This window comes from Leucopleurus acutus, assembly GCF_964270905.1.
Source record: "Leucopleurus acutus genome assembly, chromosome: 7".
Classification (NCBI taxonomy): Eukaryota; Metazoa; Chordata; class Mammalia; order Artiodactyla; family Delphinidae; genus Leucopleurus; species Leucopleurus acutus.
The window spans coordinates 21,150,512-21,166,708 of record NC_139150.1 but is presented as its reverse complement, the minus strand read 5'-3'; the positions used below and the strand labels follow the sequence as shown (position 1 = coordinate 21,166,708).

Genomic DNA, 16,197 nt, shown 5'->3' with positions numbered 1-16,197 from the left:
GGCCAATTTTTAATGACATATCCCATGATAATTCTGTAAAGCTTAGTGTCTAATCCAATCATTGCCCATATAAAATATGGGAAAATCCTATCTGAAGTTATTTTTCTATTCTTGAAAATGTAGAAGAAACATTATTTTTCAGCATAGAGCTTATCATCAGACTGCTGAAGGAAATTAGTAGATCCTAGAAACTACAGTTGATCCTTGAACAACTCCAAGTTAATCTGTGTATAATTTATAGTGGGCCCTCTGTATCCAGGGTTCAACCAACCACTGACTGTGTAGTAGTGTACTATTTACTATTGAGAAATATCAGTGTTTAAGTACATCTGTGCAGTTCAAACCCATATTGTTCAAGGGTTAGCTGTACTTATTCTCAGCAGTTTGAAAGTACCTTGATTGTCTTATGGTTGGTTCTGTTTTGTATTAAACTTTGAATATATTGCAGTATATTGATAGCTATTCCTTGTCAGCTTAGACTCAATCCATTTAAGTACCTTAAATATTAGCTAATTATGCTCTCAAAGCTACCAGTTAACATTGGTTGCCTGGTTGAATTATATTAATACTAGAAAAATATTTTCATTTTATGGTACTCAAGAAAAGTTTAAGAGCCTCTTCATGAGATTGCTAGTAAGTTTCATAATGTAATAAAAGTGACTTATGATTACCACCTGTTGATTCTTAGAGGCTGGTGATTATTATAGAATTAAGTGGATAAGCTTTTAACAAAATTTAAAGTTTTATCCACTTTGTCTTTTATTTTAATTATAATTTTTTCTGGCTGCGGGTCTTCAGCAAAGTTACTATTTTACTACTGTATAGTAGCTTTTACCTGAACAATATGTACTTTTGACTTCCTCAGGTTTATACAATTTTGTGTTTTGATTCTGCCACATTTTTTACAGTTTGAACTGTTACAATGACTTCATTCAAATATTGTGCCATAATGTATATGATTTTTTCTGTTAGCATATATCATTTATTTCTTTTCTCGTTAGCCTACGACATTTAAAGAGGTATTTTGCTTCACATTACATATGCCATTTTCATGATGTCAAATCATAATACTTTTCATTTGAAAATTATTAATGCAGAAGAGTAGTTTTATATTTATATCTGCTAGAAAGAGTACAGCATGAAAAAGTTTCCCAACAAATTGGAAGTTGAGTGATGTTACTTTAGTTGATTGTGGACACTAATATGAGTATAGATACAAAGGCAAAGGGAAACTAAAATTACAAGGTGATACTTAGATGTAAGATTTAGATAATTCATAATATGCTTATATTAACTATTTTTATTATGATAAAAATGAAAACAATTATAAACATTATGCCATAAAATTATAGACCTCCCAAGATTTATTTGTGGAATCCAGTCTGAGAAACCTAGAGTATAGTGCAAAGAAAATGAATGATTCTGCTCTGAGGTTTCAAAAACCAGAGGTGAATGTATTATTTTTTGTGTATCAGTTAGTAGTTGAGTTCAGCTGTGTGTAATCAAATACTTCAACAACAGTGGCTTAAGCAAGATCATGGGATTATCTTTCCCTTAAGTAACAAGGAATCTTAGGCAGTTCAGAGCTGATGCAGTGGCTCCATGATGTCAGCAAGCTCCTCTGGCTATTCTCTCCCATCCTTAAGTCCTTATTTCATGCTCCTAAGATGGCCTCTGCAGGCCCAGCCATCATATCCTTATTCCAGGCAGGAAGAAAGGGAAGGACAAAGGGAAAAAGGCGAAAACTGGGACAAGTCTGTGCTTCAAAGGGCTTTTGCAGAAGCCCCACCCAGTGACGTCCGTTTACATATTATTGGCCAGAATGGTGTCATGAGATTTCCCATTTCAAAGGAAGCTGGGAAATATGTTTTAGGTGAGCATATTGCTGCCCCAATAGATTGGGACTCTGTAATGAATAAGAGACAATGGATACTGGGTAGGCAAACAGCAGTCTCTGCCATACCAACTAAACAGATATGTTAAGAAAGCTCAAAAAACAAACATCAGGGAATTCCTTGGTGGACCAGTGGTTAGGACTCCGTGCTTTCACTGCCGAGGGCTCAGGTTCGGTCGCTGGTTGGGGAACTAAGATCCCGCAAGCCGTGCGGCGCAGACAACACACACACAAACAAACATCAACACCCCCCACCCAGTCTTTCTGTTTTTCTGCATTTCTACTTTAAAGTTATATGAAAGGAATATAAATGAAGTAAGTTCCTAAATTGCTAGAGTACGAAGGAAACATAAAGATTATAGTCCTGTCATTTTAAGCTTAGAGATAATTAGTGGCTTGTCTGAGGCCACAGACAGGAGCTCCAGGATGAAAATTTGAAGTTCTTGACTCCCACACTAGTCCCTGTCCTTCTGATTTGTTGTGCTGCTTCATAAAATCTGGTTGTTCATGTATTACTCTGCTACATACACAAGACAGCCGTGTTTTGGTTACATCACTGGGGAGAAAAGCCTCTAATCCCTTGAATGATTACAATAAAAGTCTTAGGAGGAAATTTCTTGTTTCTTATTTGAGGGTCTTATATGTTTACTTTGTTAGTGTTGATGGTGCTGCCAGCATTTATAAATTCATTTATTCACTCTTCATTCATTTATTCAGCACCAGCAATAGATTATAAGGTCTCAAGAGCAGGACCATATCTTATTAATTTCTGTATCCCTAAGTAGGTCCTCATTGAATGAAAAATTGAATCATAGTCCCAGTCCTCAGGTAATCCTCAGTCAAGTCTGGGAAATGGGTAAGAATGTCCACTGATAACAGTACAGCAAAGGCCAAGTTTCTTGAGATAATGGAAGTACAGGAAGAAAATCTAAAATCTCTGAGACTGAAAGAGTATCTAGAAAGACATCAACAGGAGGTCATCAGTCTTGAAGGGGTTTTCCAGGTGAAGAAGGAGGAAGGCTACATATCAAGCCAAAGAATGAGTTTTTAGAGGCCCAGTGGGGGTGAGAAACTGTTTAGAGAGGAGACAGGAAATATGGGAAAAGGCCATAGTAGTAGCAGAAAATGAGGGTCGGGATGTTGACTATAGCCGTGGCCGTATCACAGAGGCCATATCACACATGTTACAAAACATGTTAAAGGGTTTGAATTGACCAAACACTACTGTTGGTGTGCCATGGAGGCAGGGCAGAGAATGGAGGCTCTTATGTGCCCTTTTGCATGGTCACATGGCATTGCAGTTGGACCTTGGCACCTTAGTGCAGAACCCACTTCCAGCGAGGTACCTTTTGTCACCCACAGCTGCAGATGACCAGGGAACACACATCAAGATCTTTGTTCCTCTACAAGAATGGTACAGATGAACTGGTTTGCAGGGTAGAAATAGAGATACAGATATAGAGAACAAATGTATGGACACCAAGGGGGGAAAGTGGCAGGGGGTGGTAGTGGTGGTGATGTGATGAACTGGGAGATTGGGATTGACATGTATACACTAATATGTATAAAATGGATAACTAATAACAACCTGGTGTATAAAAAAATAATAAAATTCAAAAATTCAAAAAAAAAAAGATCCTTGTTCCTTCCTCCCTAGTTCTTCCCAGGATGTCCCTTTTGACAGAGCCTTATTAAATCTTTCTAATCACATGTGGACTCCACGTGCCTCTTTACTCTTTTTGCTCATCATGTTGTCCTCACTCTTACCCAGTCAAGGACCCATAACAAGTATTCTTTTTGACCTCTTCCCAATAAGGAATGATTCATTCCTCTGTGGTAGTTGATTATATACCAACTTGGGTGTTTAGGAACCTCAGATGGTGAAATACACCAGATGCATGTTTTTACCTCTAAATTGTGAGATAAAGGCAATGTCTCAGAAATTTCAGACAGCAGGGAGGTGGGGAGCCGGCTCCTAAGATTTGGTTAGGGTGCTGGCACCCGGCCTACCCATCCTTGCTTCTGGTCTACAGCCTGCCTGTGCCCCTGACCCCAGCAGGGGCCTCTAGTGGCTCCCCTCCCAGACTGTTTTCCCATCTCTGTTAAAAACTTTTCTTCCCCACTTCCCAGATACAGCCCCTCATTCTCTTCTTGGACTCCCAGTAGTGTCATTTGTTTTCTGGTGCCCAGCAGATTTCCCTTCTGTGACATCCATCCTAGAATGGATCTAAGCCTTTGGTGGCCCTGCCTCTAGTAATGAAGTTTATGGTAGCAGAAGGTGAAGTTAGAAGTTCATCCTCCTGTTTAATACAAATAATACACACATTTTATTATTACAGGGCTGACTGAACCTCTCTCAGTGTGACTTTGGAAGTAAAATGTACTATGAAAAAGCTCACCTCTTTTTTATTGCTTGTTTCTTTTTTTTTTCTTTTACTTTTTTTTCTTATGTAGACATTATAACAATAAAGGAAATTAACAAAAAGTTTCTCAAGTCCCATAGCCATAAACCATCGATTGTTTTTACTTTTTTTCCTGTATTCTCTTCCAGTCTCTGCCCATATGCAGTGATATTAACTGGATACAGTTTTGAAGTACATTTTTTTAATGCCATATGATCATAGTTTAAGGAAATTGAAGTGATTGAGATATGGGAATATCTTGGGTAATAATAGCTTCTTATTCTGATTATTTTCCTTTAGGAAAGACACTGCTGATCCTGTAACATGGAGGATTGCCTTCATACCTCATCTGAGAATCTATCCAAATTGGTCAGCTGGGCCCACAGCCATGGGACCATTTGCAGCCTCATTCCAAACCTGAAACATTTGCTTTCGGAAGGTTCCCATGGGAATCTGACAGCAATGTGGGGCTGTAGTGCGGGCCATGCTTATCACTGGCCACTGACAGCTACTTGCAGAGCTGGCTCCCAAGAAAGGGTCTGTTTCCAGGATAACAGAAGTTTTAACTCTGATAGTCCCAGTATAATTGGAGTGCCCTCTGAGACACAAACTAGCCCCGTTGAAAGGTACCCTGGGAGACCAGTGAAAGCAAAGCTAGACTGTAATCGGACCAGAGACTCTTGTGACTTCTCTTATTGCAGTGAGCCCTCTGAACTGGATGAAGCTGTTGAAGAGTATGAAGATGAAAACACTCTGTTTGACATGGTTTGTGAATCTTCTGTTACAGATGAGGATAGTGACTTTGAACCCCAAACCCAAAGGCCTCAAAGCATTGCTCGAAAAAGGCCTGGAATAGTCCCATCTTCTCTCCATTCAAGCTCCCAAGCTCAGATGATTGATGAATGCAGCAGTGATGTGATCATTAAGAAAATCAAACAGGAGATTCCTGAAGATTATTATATTGTGGCGAATGCAGAGCTGACTGGAGGGGTAGATGGACCAGCCCTCTCATTGACGCAGATGGCAAAACCTAAGCCTCAGGCTCATGCTGGTCCCTCCTGTATAGGGTCTGCTAAGCTGATTCCCCATGTAACATCTGCCATCAGCACAGAGCTAGACCCACATGGTATGTCTGCATCCCCCTCTGTGATGTCTAGACCAGTCGTCCAGAAGACTGGTAGGGTATCTTTGGCTTCACCAAACAGAGGACCCACTAGTGCCCATGGCACCAGCCAGCAGGTGGCCATACAGATGCCGGTGAGCACATCCCATCCTAACAAACAGATCAGCATCCCTTTGTCTGCCCTGCAGCTGCCTGGACAGGATGAGCAAGTTGCTTCTGAAGAGTTCCTGTCCCATCTGCCCAGCCAGGTCTCCTCCTGTGAGGTGGCCCTTTCTCCCTCAGTTAACACAGAGCCAGAAGTGAGCTCCAGTCAGCAGCAGCCCCCAGTTGCTCCGACCATAACCACTGAGGCCACGGCACAGTGCATACCAGGTATGGCACGTGAGGTGACAGAGTCCCTCATCCACGTACATCAGAGAATTCTGCGCCGTCAGCACTCCTAAAACCACTGGCTCAATTTGCTAGAATTTGGGCCTTTATTATTCTCAGAAAGATAGAAATAATGAAATACTATACATCCAGGTGATACAGTAAAGGAAATTCATCTGAAATAAGGCCATCTATCCAGTCGATGTACCTCAGGGCTGAGAGGACAGCTGTAGGATTGTGCTGTTGATATTGCATGGCTGTATTTAAGGTTTGTATATGATCTTAAGCTGAATTTTTATAAGTAAAGTTATTTTTGAAAGTTTTTTTTAATGCTCTTGGTTACCGTTTTGAAGCCAAAATGATGTTGGTTTAGGCATACGTTGAAAATGGACCTGATGTTTTTTTCAGTATTATTTATTTGAACCAATTTAGCACTTTATTCATTTTAGTTGGTGTGGCAGTTTAAAACAAGTTTTTTTAAAAAGCAACAAATGTATCTTGAAGAAGTATTTTATTTTTTCTCTCAAAATTTATAATAATCAGATAACTTGCATTTCTGGAATACATGGACCTAACTGGAATGGCTTGAGAGGAGAAAGAAATAATTATATGAGGCCCCTATCTGTAATTCTAACATTCTAAATGTGCTGTAATTCTAACATTCAGTATTTATTTAATCTGGGCTATTATTAACCATCACTAGTATCTAATTTCAAAATATTTTCATCACCCCAGAAAGAAACCCCATACCCATTAGCAGTAATTCTTTCTCTCCTCCCAGCCCCAGTCAACCACTAATCTACTTTCTGTCTCTATGGATCTGCCTGTTGTGCACATTTCATTTAATAGACTCTTATTTTGTGGCCTTTTGTGATGGCCTTCTTGTACTTAGCATAATTTTTTTAAGGTTAATCTGTGTGGTAGTGTCTATCAGTGTTATTTTCCTTTCTATTTCATTGTATGAATAGACCACATTTTGTTTTTCCTTTATCAGCTGATGGATACTTAGGTTGTTTCCATTTTTTGGCTGTGGTAAATAATGCTGCTAATATCATTTATATACAAGTTTTTGTGTGGACATATATTTTCATTTCACTTGGGCAGCTACCTAGAGGTGGAATCACTGGGTCATACGGTAACTCTATGTTTGAGGAGCTGCCAAACGGTGTTCCAATGCAGCTTCACCGTTTTACAATCTCACCAACAATTTTAAAAATTCCTATTTCACCGTATGCTCACCAACACTTGTTATTTTCCATTGAAAAAATTATCCTGCTGGGTGTGTGAAGTAGTAACTTGTAGTTTTGATTTGTATTACCCTTATGACTATATTTTTTTTAATGTGCTTATTGGCCATTTGTATATCTTTCTTTTGAGAAAAACCCATTCAGATCCTTTGCCCATTTTCTAGTTATGTTGTCATTTTATTGGTGAGTTATAAGAGTTCTTTATAGATTCTGGTTGTAAGTCTTCTATTAAATACGATTTGTAAATATTCTGTCCCATTCCCTGGGCTGTCTCTCCTTCTTCCTTCCTTCCTTTCTAGTTTTAATTCAATCACTTAATCACAACATGGTCTTTGGCCAATATTCACATCATTAGACACAATATTATCTTTATTAGGCTTGTGAAAGTCTTTGTATTAAGACTCTAACTCTTGATACATATAGGGTATAAGTAGTACCTTTTCACTTAAATAGTTGTGAATTTGGTTTATTTATTTGTCCCCCTCCTCCCTTTTTTTTGTAAAATAGGAGACAGCCTGACAGAGTTTCTGCATTCTCACTTAATTTATATTTGAGGGTAGAATTCAGAAATGTATTTTACAAAGTGGTCCAGTATAGCAAAACAGCTTAGTAAAACTATTGTTTGTATTGCATATCCTTCTAATAATTTACCCCTGCAAAAGCAAGTTGAAAGATTTCCTTGCATCTGCCTTGTGGATATTAGTCCACTAGTATGTGTATAGTAAATGAGACATTGAGGCTCAAACTGACTGTAATAGGAATTTCCTAAAGAATGATCCTGATGTTTTGATCCATTGTTCTGTGGAAGGATATTATATTGCTAAGATATTACTAGCTTTAGAGAAACACTATTTGGACTGGAAACATCAATGGACAAATAAAAATCTGATTGATACTTTTCTTTTATGAGAGATATATAAAGTTAACTTATAATTTACCTTTGTTCTGTAGAGCCCAAACTAGGCTCTGTGCTCTAAAAGTTCTATTTATTTATTTGCATATTTATTTATATTAGAATAAATTTATTTTAAACATAGGTTTTTTAAAAAAATTTAGAATCCAGCACATCCAAATGTATGTGAATGAATATGTACAAATGGACCTTGAGTACTTAATATGTAAAGCATACTTAGGACTAAGCAAAGAAGAAAGGTTCTGAAAGAACTAGCTAAAAGCAACATCGGGTACTTTTAAAATGGATGTTGTGCAATCTTAAGTCTTTATCAAATCATTGTAGAAATACTGCATACCTTTGAATAATATTTTTAAAATAAATAATTTGACAAATGACTAGTCAGACAGAAACAAAGAGAAATTGTTCCATTTTGTTTAGTTTTACTGATGTCATTTAACTTCTATTTCCTGGCAGTTCCCTGGTGGTTCAGTGGTTAGGACTTGGTGCTTTCACTGCTGTGGCCCCAGGTTCAATCCCTGGTCAGGGACCTAAGATCCCACAAGATGCGCAGTGCGGCCAAAAAAAATGTTTCCCTATTGGAAAACCGTTCTTATTTCTGTTTAGAACTAAACTCACAAAGTTAACAAATGTTAACAATGTGTGGATAAAATTATTAATTTTCATGTCAGCCCTATTACAATGCTCAACTCAAATCTTAGCAAACAGTCATGAGTAAAGAGGACGTACATTATTAGAAGAATTATTGACTATCTCGCAGTGGTTTCAATTCCATTAATTTTTGAGATTTTTATGTAAATTTGGAGCATTTGTCATAAATTTAAATTTTTATTGCATCATGAGTTGGGTTTCTATGTGTATATTTCTTAAATATACATACATACACACAGCTTCTTTTATGATTTTGTGCAAGAACCCCCCATGTTTATTTGAAGTATAGTTGATTTACAATGTTGTGCTAATCTCTGCTATACAGCAAAGTGACTCAGTTATACACATGTATACATTCTTTTTTTATATTGTTTTCCATCATGTTTTATCACAGGATATTGAATATAGTTCCCTGCGCTATCCATTAGGACCTTGTTGTTTATCCATTCTGAATGTAATAGTTTGCATCTACCAACCCCAAACTCCCAGTCCATCCCTTTTCCTCCCCCCTCCCCCTTAGTAACCACAAATCTGTTCTCTATGTCTATGAGTCTGTTTCTGTTTTGTAGATAGGTTCATTTGTGCCATATTTTAGGTTCTACATGTAAGTGATATCATATGGTATTTGTCTTTCTGACTTACTTCACTTAGTATGATAATCTCTAGTTGCTGTGAATGGCATTATTTCGTTCTTTTTTATGGCTGAGTAGTATTCCATTGTATTTATGTACCACATCTTCTTTATCCATTCATCTGTCGATGGACATTTAGGTTGTTTCCATGTTTTGGCTGTTGTGAATAGTGCTGCTATGCATGTAGGGGTGCATGTATCTTTTTGAATTATAGTTTTGTCTGGATATATTACCAGAAGTGGGATTGCTGGATCATATGGTCATTATATTTTTAGTTTTCTGAGGAACCTCCATACTGTTTTCCATAGTGGCTGTACCAACTTACATTCCTACCAACAGTGTAGGAGAACCCCTTTTATTAGTCAGCTTTTTTTCCCAGAAGTCTTATTGTAGCAAGCAATCAACTTTTGCTTTTCACGTTTGTAATATATGTGTTTTCTTTTGAGAATCTACATCTTTATCTTTTTCTAATAGATTCATATGTGTTCTTTATATATTAGAAATATTAACTCATAATCTATCATATATATTGGAAATACATATCCATGTATATTGGAAATACATTTTCCCACTTTACCATTAATTTTTTTATTAATTAATTAATTAATTTTTTTGGTTGCATTGGATCTTTATTGCTGCACACGGGCTTTTTCTCTAGTTGCAGTGAGCAGGGGCTACTGTTCGTTGCAGTGTGTGGGCTTCTCATTGCGGTAGCTTCTCTTGTTGCAGAGCACGGACTCTAGAGCTCAGGCTCAGTAGTTGTGGTGCACGAGCCTAGTTGCTCTGCAGCATATGGAATCTTCCTGGACCAGGGCTCGAACCTGTGTCCCCTGCATTGGCAGGTGGATTCTTAACCACAATGCCACCAGGGGAGTCCACCATTAATTTCTATATAATTTTGTTGATGGGATTTTTTGAGGTATGGATTTTCTTAATTTTTATGAAGGCTGTTTTTTCAACCTCTACCTACCTATCTATCTATCTGTCTAGTTAGCTATCATCTTTTCTGCCTTTGGCATTTTGCTTAGGAATTCCTGTCTTGAATCAAATATATATTTTCCTATATTGTCTTCTGTTTTGTTTTTCTTTTCCTCTCCTCGCCTTCTGTCTCCTTTCTTTTTTTACCTTTAACTCTACAATCAGAATATATTTTAGGGTGGAACCTCACTTCATTATTTTTATAGGTAGTCAAATGTTCCAACATCACTTATTGAATAATTCCCATTGTACACTGAATTTATTTATGTATCTCATTTTTGTTTATAACTGGGTCTATTTCTAGATTTTCAGTTTTGGGTTTTTTTTAATCTCTTTATCTTTTTTCTTCTAATTTTTACTAATTGATTATATTTTCTATAAAACAATGCATTCAGAGAAAAATGGATGTAGTCTAAAGCATTTAATAGAATACTTTTTGAAACCTACTCATGTAAAATTGAGTTCAGTGAGGTTTTAAAAATTAAGTTGCATATTACTTCTAGTTATTTGGTCTGTGTTGACACAAATAAACAATGGTTTCTCTTGTCAGAAACAGAAGATCTGAGTTAAAATAAATGTATAAAGACAATTAACTGCGTTATAGTCGAAGGACACATCTTCAAATGAGCTTTTATCCAGGGTTCAAACAATGTCTATAGTTTCTCTCTTACCATGTCTCATCTCCGCTTCCTCTGTATTAGCTTCACCTATAGATACTTGATCCCTGCTTGGTCTCCGAGGCGGTTGCCAAGTGTTGCTGGGATTCATGCCTAGCAGTGGACAGAGCCTGTGCCACCGCCTTCCCACTAACCCCCGAATTAGTCCTTGAAGCATCAAGCTCATACCCTGGGAACTGTATTGAGACCATTCCTAAGTAGACCCCACAGCTGAGTGTTGGGGTCAGGTGGGAGTGTTCTTCCAGGGACATACTGGATTCTAATCTTGAAAGAGGTAGCACACCAGAGACACCTACTACTATTTGTGTGGGGTGGGTTTTTGTTGCTGTTGTTTGTTTTTTTGAGCATTTAGTTTTCTTTGTGTGGGCAGATAGAGGAGTTGTTTATATGTGTCATTCAAAGACTAGGTATACTAGAACAGTATTCTAATATAAGGGATAGAAATATGTATAAGTAAGCATATGCTTTTATGTCTGTATATATATGCATATGTATACATACATATACATGCATACATTATTTTATATATTTCCTTATCCTACAAGAAATATATGCCTCTTCTTACAAGGTGGAACAAGACTAAATTTGCTTTCTTAGCTACACCCTTTCCTGTACCTTCCTGCAGGAAGACCTGCAACATAAATTCTGAAAGGTAAGAGAGGCAAAATTAAAATTCAGGCTCAGTTAATACCACCATTTCCCTCATTTTCATAAAGGGGTGCTCATCTGAGGATTGATATGGCAGGCAGTGCTGGGCACTGAGATAGTAGAGCTTGGCCACTCAGAGTCTGGGATCAGACATGCCTAGGTTGATTCCCAGCCCTGCCTCCTACTGGCCTTGTGACCTTAGCTAAGTCATTTTATTTCTCTGAGACTCAGTTTCCTCATTTGAAAAGTAATAACATGTCTGTCTCACAGACATGTGAGACCAAATGCAAAGTATAGGTGAAGCACTAAAGAGAGTACATGACATGTGATAAATATTCAATAAATAATAGTTTCCACCATTATTAATATTTTCATTGTTATCATCATTGCTGCCATTATTAGACTGTGCTCAATACTCTTGAATAGTCAAGTATAATAGATTCTGATTTTATGCAGTAACATCTATTCATCTACTAAAATGGTCTGTGGACCAGTCTCACCTGGGAACTTATTAGGAATGCAGATTCTCAGGTCCCACCCCAGACCCACAGAATCAGAATTTGCATTTTAACAGGATCTCCAGGTGATCTGTTTGCACACTGAAGCTTGAGAAGCAGGGATTTAGGAAATGCAGTTTCCACATTAGAGGGCACATTGTTATTCCCTCTGGCCTCACTGTGACTTTGAATACTCTTCCCCTTTGAGAGAATTCCCTCCTCTGTATATCTGCACTTCCCCATTGGAGAGGCCAGAAACTCACTTTTCCAAGTTTATATTTCAGTGAGGGCACAATCTAGTGACCTGAAACTTTGCCAGTCAAATACACTCACTCTAGACTCTAATCAGAAGTACCTAGGACTTCCCTGGAGATCCAGTGGTTGACTCCATGCTTCCAATGCAGGGGGCATGAGTTCGATCCCTGGTGGGGGAACTAAGATCCCACATGCTGGGAGCTTCCCTGGTGATGCAGTTGTTAGGAATCTGCCTGCCAATGCAGGGGACACGGGCTCGAGCCCTGGTCCAGGAAGATCCCACATGCCGCAGAGCAACTAAGCCCGTGTGCCACAACTACTGAGCCTGCGCTCTAGAGCCTGCGTGCCACAACTCCTGAAGCCTGTGCGCCTGGAGCCCGTGCTCCACAAAAGAAACCACTGCAATGAGAAGCCTGCGCACACAACAAAGATTAGCCCCTGCTCAGCGCAACTAGAGAAAGCCCACGCGTAGCCAAAAATAAATTTTAAAAAAAGGAAAAAAAAGATCTCACATGCTGTGCGATGCAGCCAAAAAAAAAAAAAAGGAAGAAGTACCTAGAAGAATCTGTTTTTGGTAAATACAGTCCAATTTCTAGAGGCAGCAGGACCAGTGTTCCACTGTTAGAAGCCCAAGCTGGAGTTTGGTGGCTGATTTGTCTCCAACAGCGCAAATCTGTGGCGTGGTCACCTCTAAACCTGGTTTCCTGGTGTTGTCGGAGATTGTGTGGCCTTTATTAAATTCTTTTCTTGCCTAAACTAGCTAGACTGGGCTTTCATTGTTTTAAACAAAGAAGCTGGAGGAATATAACCTCTGAACCCAGGAAAGGTGTTCACCTCTCCTAGATGTGGCATGAAAAATAAAATAATTTTCTTTTTATCACTAGGTTTATATTTTTAGCTAAAATAAATATCCCCTTGGTAAGTAACCACTAATACAATGCCCTGTAGTGTGTGCTATCTTGCTATACAAACTGTAAGCAACTCATAAGATGTTGAGGGGTAGAGATAGCTTCTCCTTGCCCTAAACCTTCTCTCTCTTCCCAGTGGGGGTTTTGCTGAAATATGTCCATTGTGGGGAGTTCCACTGAGCTGGGAATGAGAAGGAGGTACTTAGTACCTTTGTATTCAGCTATGGGCTTTAAGAGCAGTTTTGGAAAAATGAGAGAAAACACAGTTGGAGCTTCTTAACACAGTGTTGAGTATTTCTTAAAAGTTAATTTTGAATGATTAGTTTTCTCTTAGGTGTATTTTTTCTCATGTCATTTCACATGATGCTACTATTTCCTGAAATGATCTATTTTATTTCTTTACTATTTCTCAGTTTGATCTCCTGAGACAGAGAGATTGATTGACCTTCAAAATCACCAGGAGGTAGCCCAAATATGGAGGATATTAGGAAATCTGAACATTGACATTTCATATTATCTCATATATTTTATTTCTTTCCTTCCTTTTTACCCTCCATTTCTTTTTCTCTTTGCATAATTTCACCCTTGAGTTGACATCAGTAGTGGGTGGTAAAAATGTGGAAAGTTTGGTAAGATCTGGTAAAAGGGAGTGAGCTTCATTTCATTAGGCCTCTTAGAAGAAAGTAAATGGACTAGGTGCTTACCTAATTTATTCTTGTACCCCTTCTCTTGTAATGCTGAGGGAGGATTTAATGGAGCTACCAAGCACCCTTCTCTTCAGTCCCAATGCCTTGAGCGTAGTATACATGCAGTCATCCTGTTGGTAAGTAGTCAGTGTTGAGAACGTGTCCAGGGGGAAAGTTAGGTACCTGCTCCCAGGAGTTTCCAGGACTCACTGCTTGATGTTAGCAACATCATCTAAAATCAATAACTTTGTTCCACTCAACACTCCACTCACCTAATTGCACAGGGAAGAAGTCAGGTCCCTGTCTCCCATTGTGATATGGGACTGCATGTCCATAGGAAGAGAGAGCAGGTCAAAACCTTGATGAAGCTATAGATCCCTAAGCGTGTTACTGAACACTGTGAACCCTTTCAGATATTACTATCAGCACCCCTTCTAATAGGCTTTTGGAGGCACCTTCCACCCCTCTGCTGAGTATCACACGTCTCAATTGTTTCTGTACTTGAAGATCACCAGCTGTTGACTGTCCTACTAGAGTGTCACAGGGTCTTCTCTCCCCAGCTGATCAAAGGGCACTTCTCAGAGTGGTGGTGGGGGATTGTCTTAGGTTTTATCATGTATAGTAGAACTCCCGTGATCAAAATGATTTTAAGGAACTGGAGATGGTGGTCTCCAGCCTCTGGCTGAGGGGCACTTCCCTCCTTCCTTCCTTCCTGTTTTGCAATTCTTAGAAAAGACGAAGTTGTGGTTTTTAATTAGTTTTTAGGCTTGTTTTCTATACTGGGGAAGGAGTATGGGAGGGAGACATGAGATTAAGTACAGTCACTCTGTTATGAAAAGAAAAATAATTGGCTATATCGTCATGTCTTTTCAAAGTATTTAGGTCTTCACCAACGTTTTACCAAGGCAGTAATGAAAACCCACTATACCTTATATAACATATAATTTATAACATTATTATATGTAACTTATTATAAAGCTGTAGTAATTAAAATGGAATAGTTTGGCAACAAAGATAGACACATAGAGCCATGGAACAGAATAGGGAGCCCAGAAACACTCCTGTACATATATGTGAACTGTATGTGAAATAGAGCCATCACAAATCAGTGGGAGAGGATGGACCAGACAATGAATGATACTGCACAGTTGGTCATCCGTGTAGAACAAAATAAAATTAGATCCTTACGTCACATCAGACATGAAAATAAAACTCATTTAAAGATCTAAATATGGAAATATAAAACTTAAAACTGCTTGAAGGAAATCTTGCAAAACAGCCTTGGTGTTGGGAACAGTTATTTAAATGAGACACACAAAAAAGCACAAACCATAAAGGAAAAGATTGAAAATGCTGACAGCCTTTAAAATCTTAGCTGGAACAGGGATATCATAAAGTTAAAAGACAAGCAATAATCTATGAGATGATTTTAATGTGCATAAAGAAAAATATTCGTATACAGAATATGTAAAGAACTGCCACAAGTCGGTAGGGAAAAGGTCAAATAATCCAGTAGAGAAATGAGCAAAGGAAATGAAGAGGTGCTTCTAATAAGAGGAAACCCATACAGTTAATAAACATATGAAAAATGTTCAACCTCACTGGTTATCAGGGGAATGTAAATTAAAACAACAATACAATACCATCAGAAAGGCAAAAATTATCAATTTTTACTCCAGACGTTGTTGAAAGTATGGGGAACATGCTGGTGGGAATATAAATTGGTACAACCACTTTGGAGAGCAATGTATAGTATCTAATAAAGTTAAAGATGTGCATATCATATAACCTTGGCATTCAGTTTCTAGGATCTGTCCTAGGGAAATTTCCTCATATTATAAAAGGAGAAATGTGGAGGGGTATACATTGCAACTTTCTTTGTGATAACAAGGAAAAAAATCAGTTAACAACCTCAGTGTCTGTCAGTAGATAAATTGTGATGTATTTTTCAATGGAATATATGCATCAGGCAGATCTGCATTAATTAATGTAGATAAATCTTGAAAACGGAGTTGCTGAATAATATTTAGAGTACAATACCTAAAAAACAAACAGGCATTACTATGTACTGTATGTTACATTCTCACATACCACAGTAATCAATTATGAAACATGGGCTGGAAGGACCCATGATGCATCAGTACATGATAGTGGTTGCCTTTGGGAAAGAGGGGGGATGAGAATGGGTGCACAGGAAACTTGAATATCTGTGATATTTTATTTTTTTAATTTTTAAAAAAATTTTATTGGAGTATCATTGCTTTACAATGTTGTATTTTTTCTGCTGTACAGCAAAGTGAATCGGCTATATGTATAC

General features: G+C 38.1%; 1 protein-coding gene across 2 annotated transcripts in view; it reads left to right on the top strand.

The window, feature by feature from the left end:
- The window catches only part of KIAA1958, a gene marked incomplete at its 3' end in the record, with an annotated part of 170,292 nt that overhangs the window by 85,552 nt on the left and 68,543 nt on the right, over window positions 1-16,197 (top strand). For both annotated transcript variants that reach the window (XM_082843447.1, XM_082843448.1), the window contains exon 2: window positions 4,597-5,791. In XM_082843447.1, coding sequence (XP_082699573.1) covers window positions 4,621-5,791 — 1,171 coding nt within the window. In that variant the 5' untranslated portion in view covers window positions 4,597-4,620. The remainder of the gene's footprint in view (window positions 1-4,596; window positions 5,792-16,197) is intronic.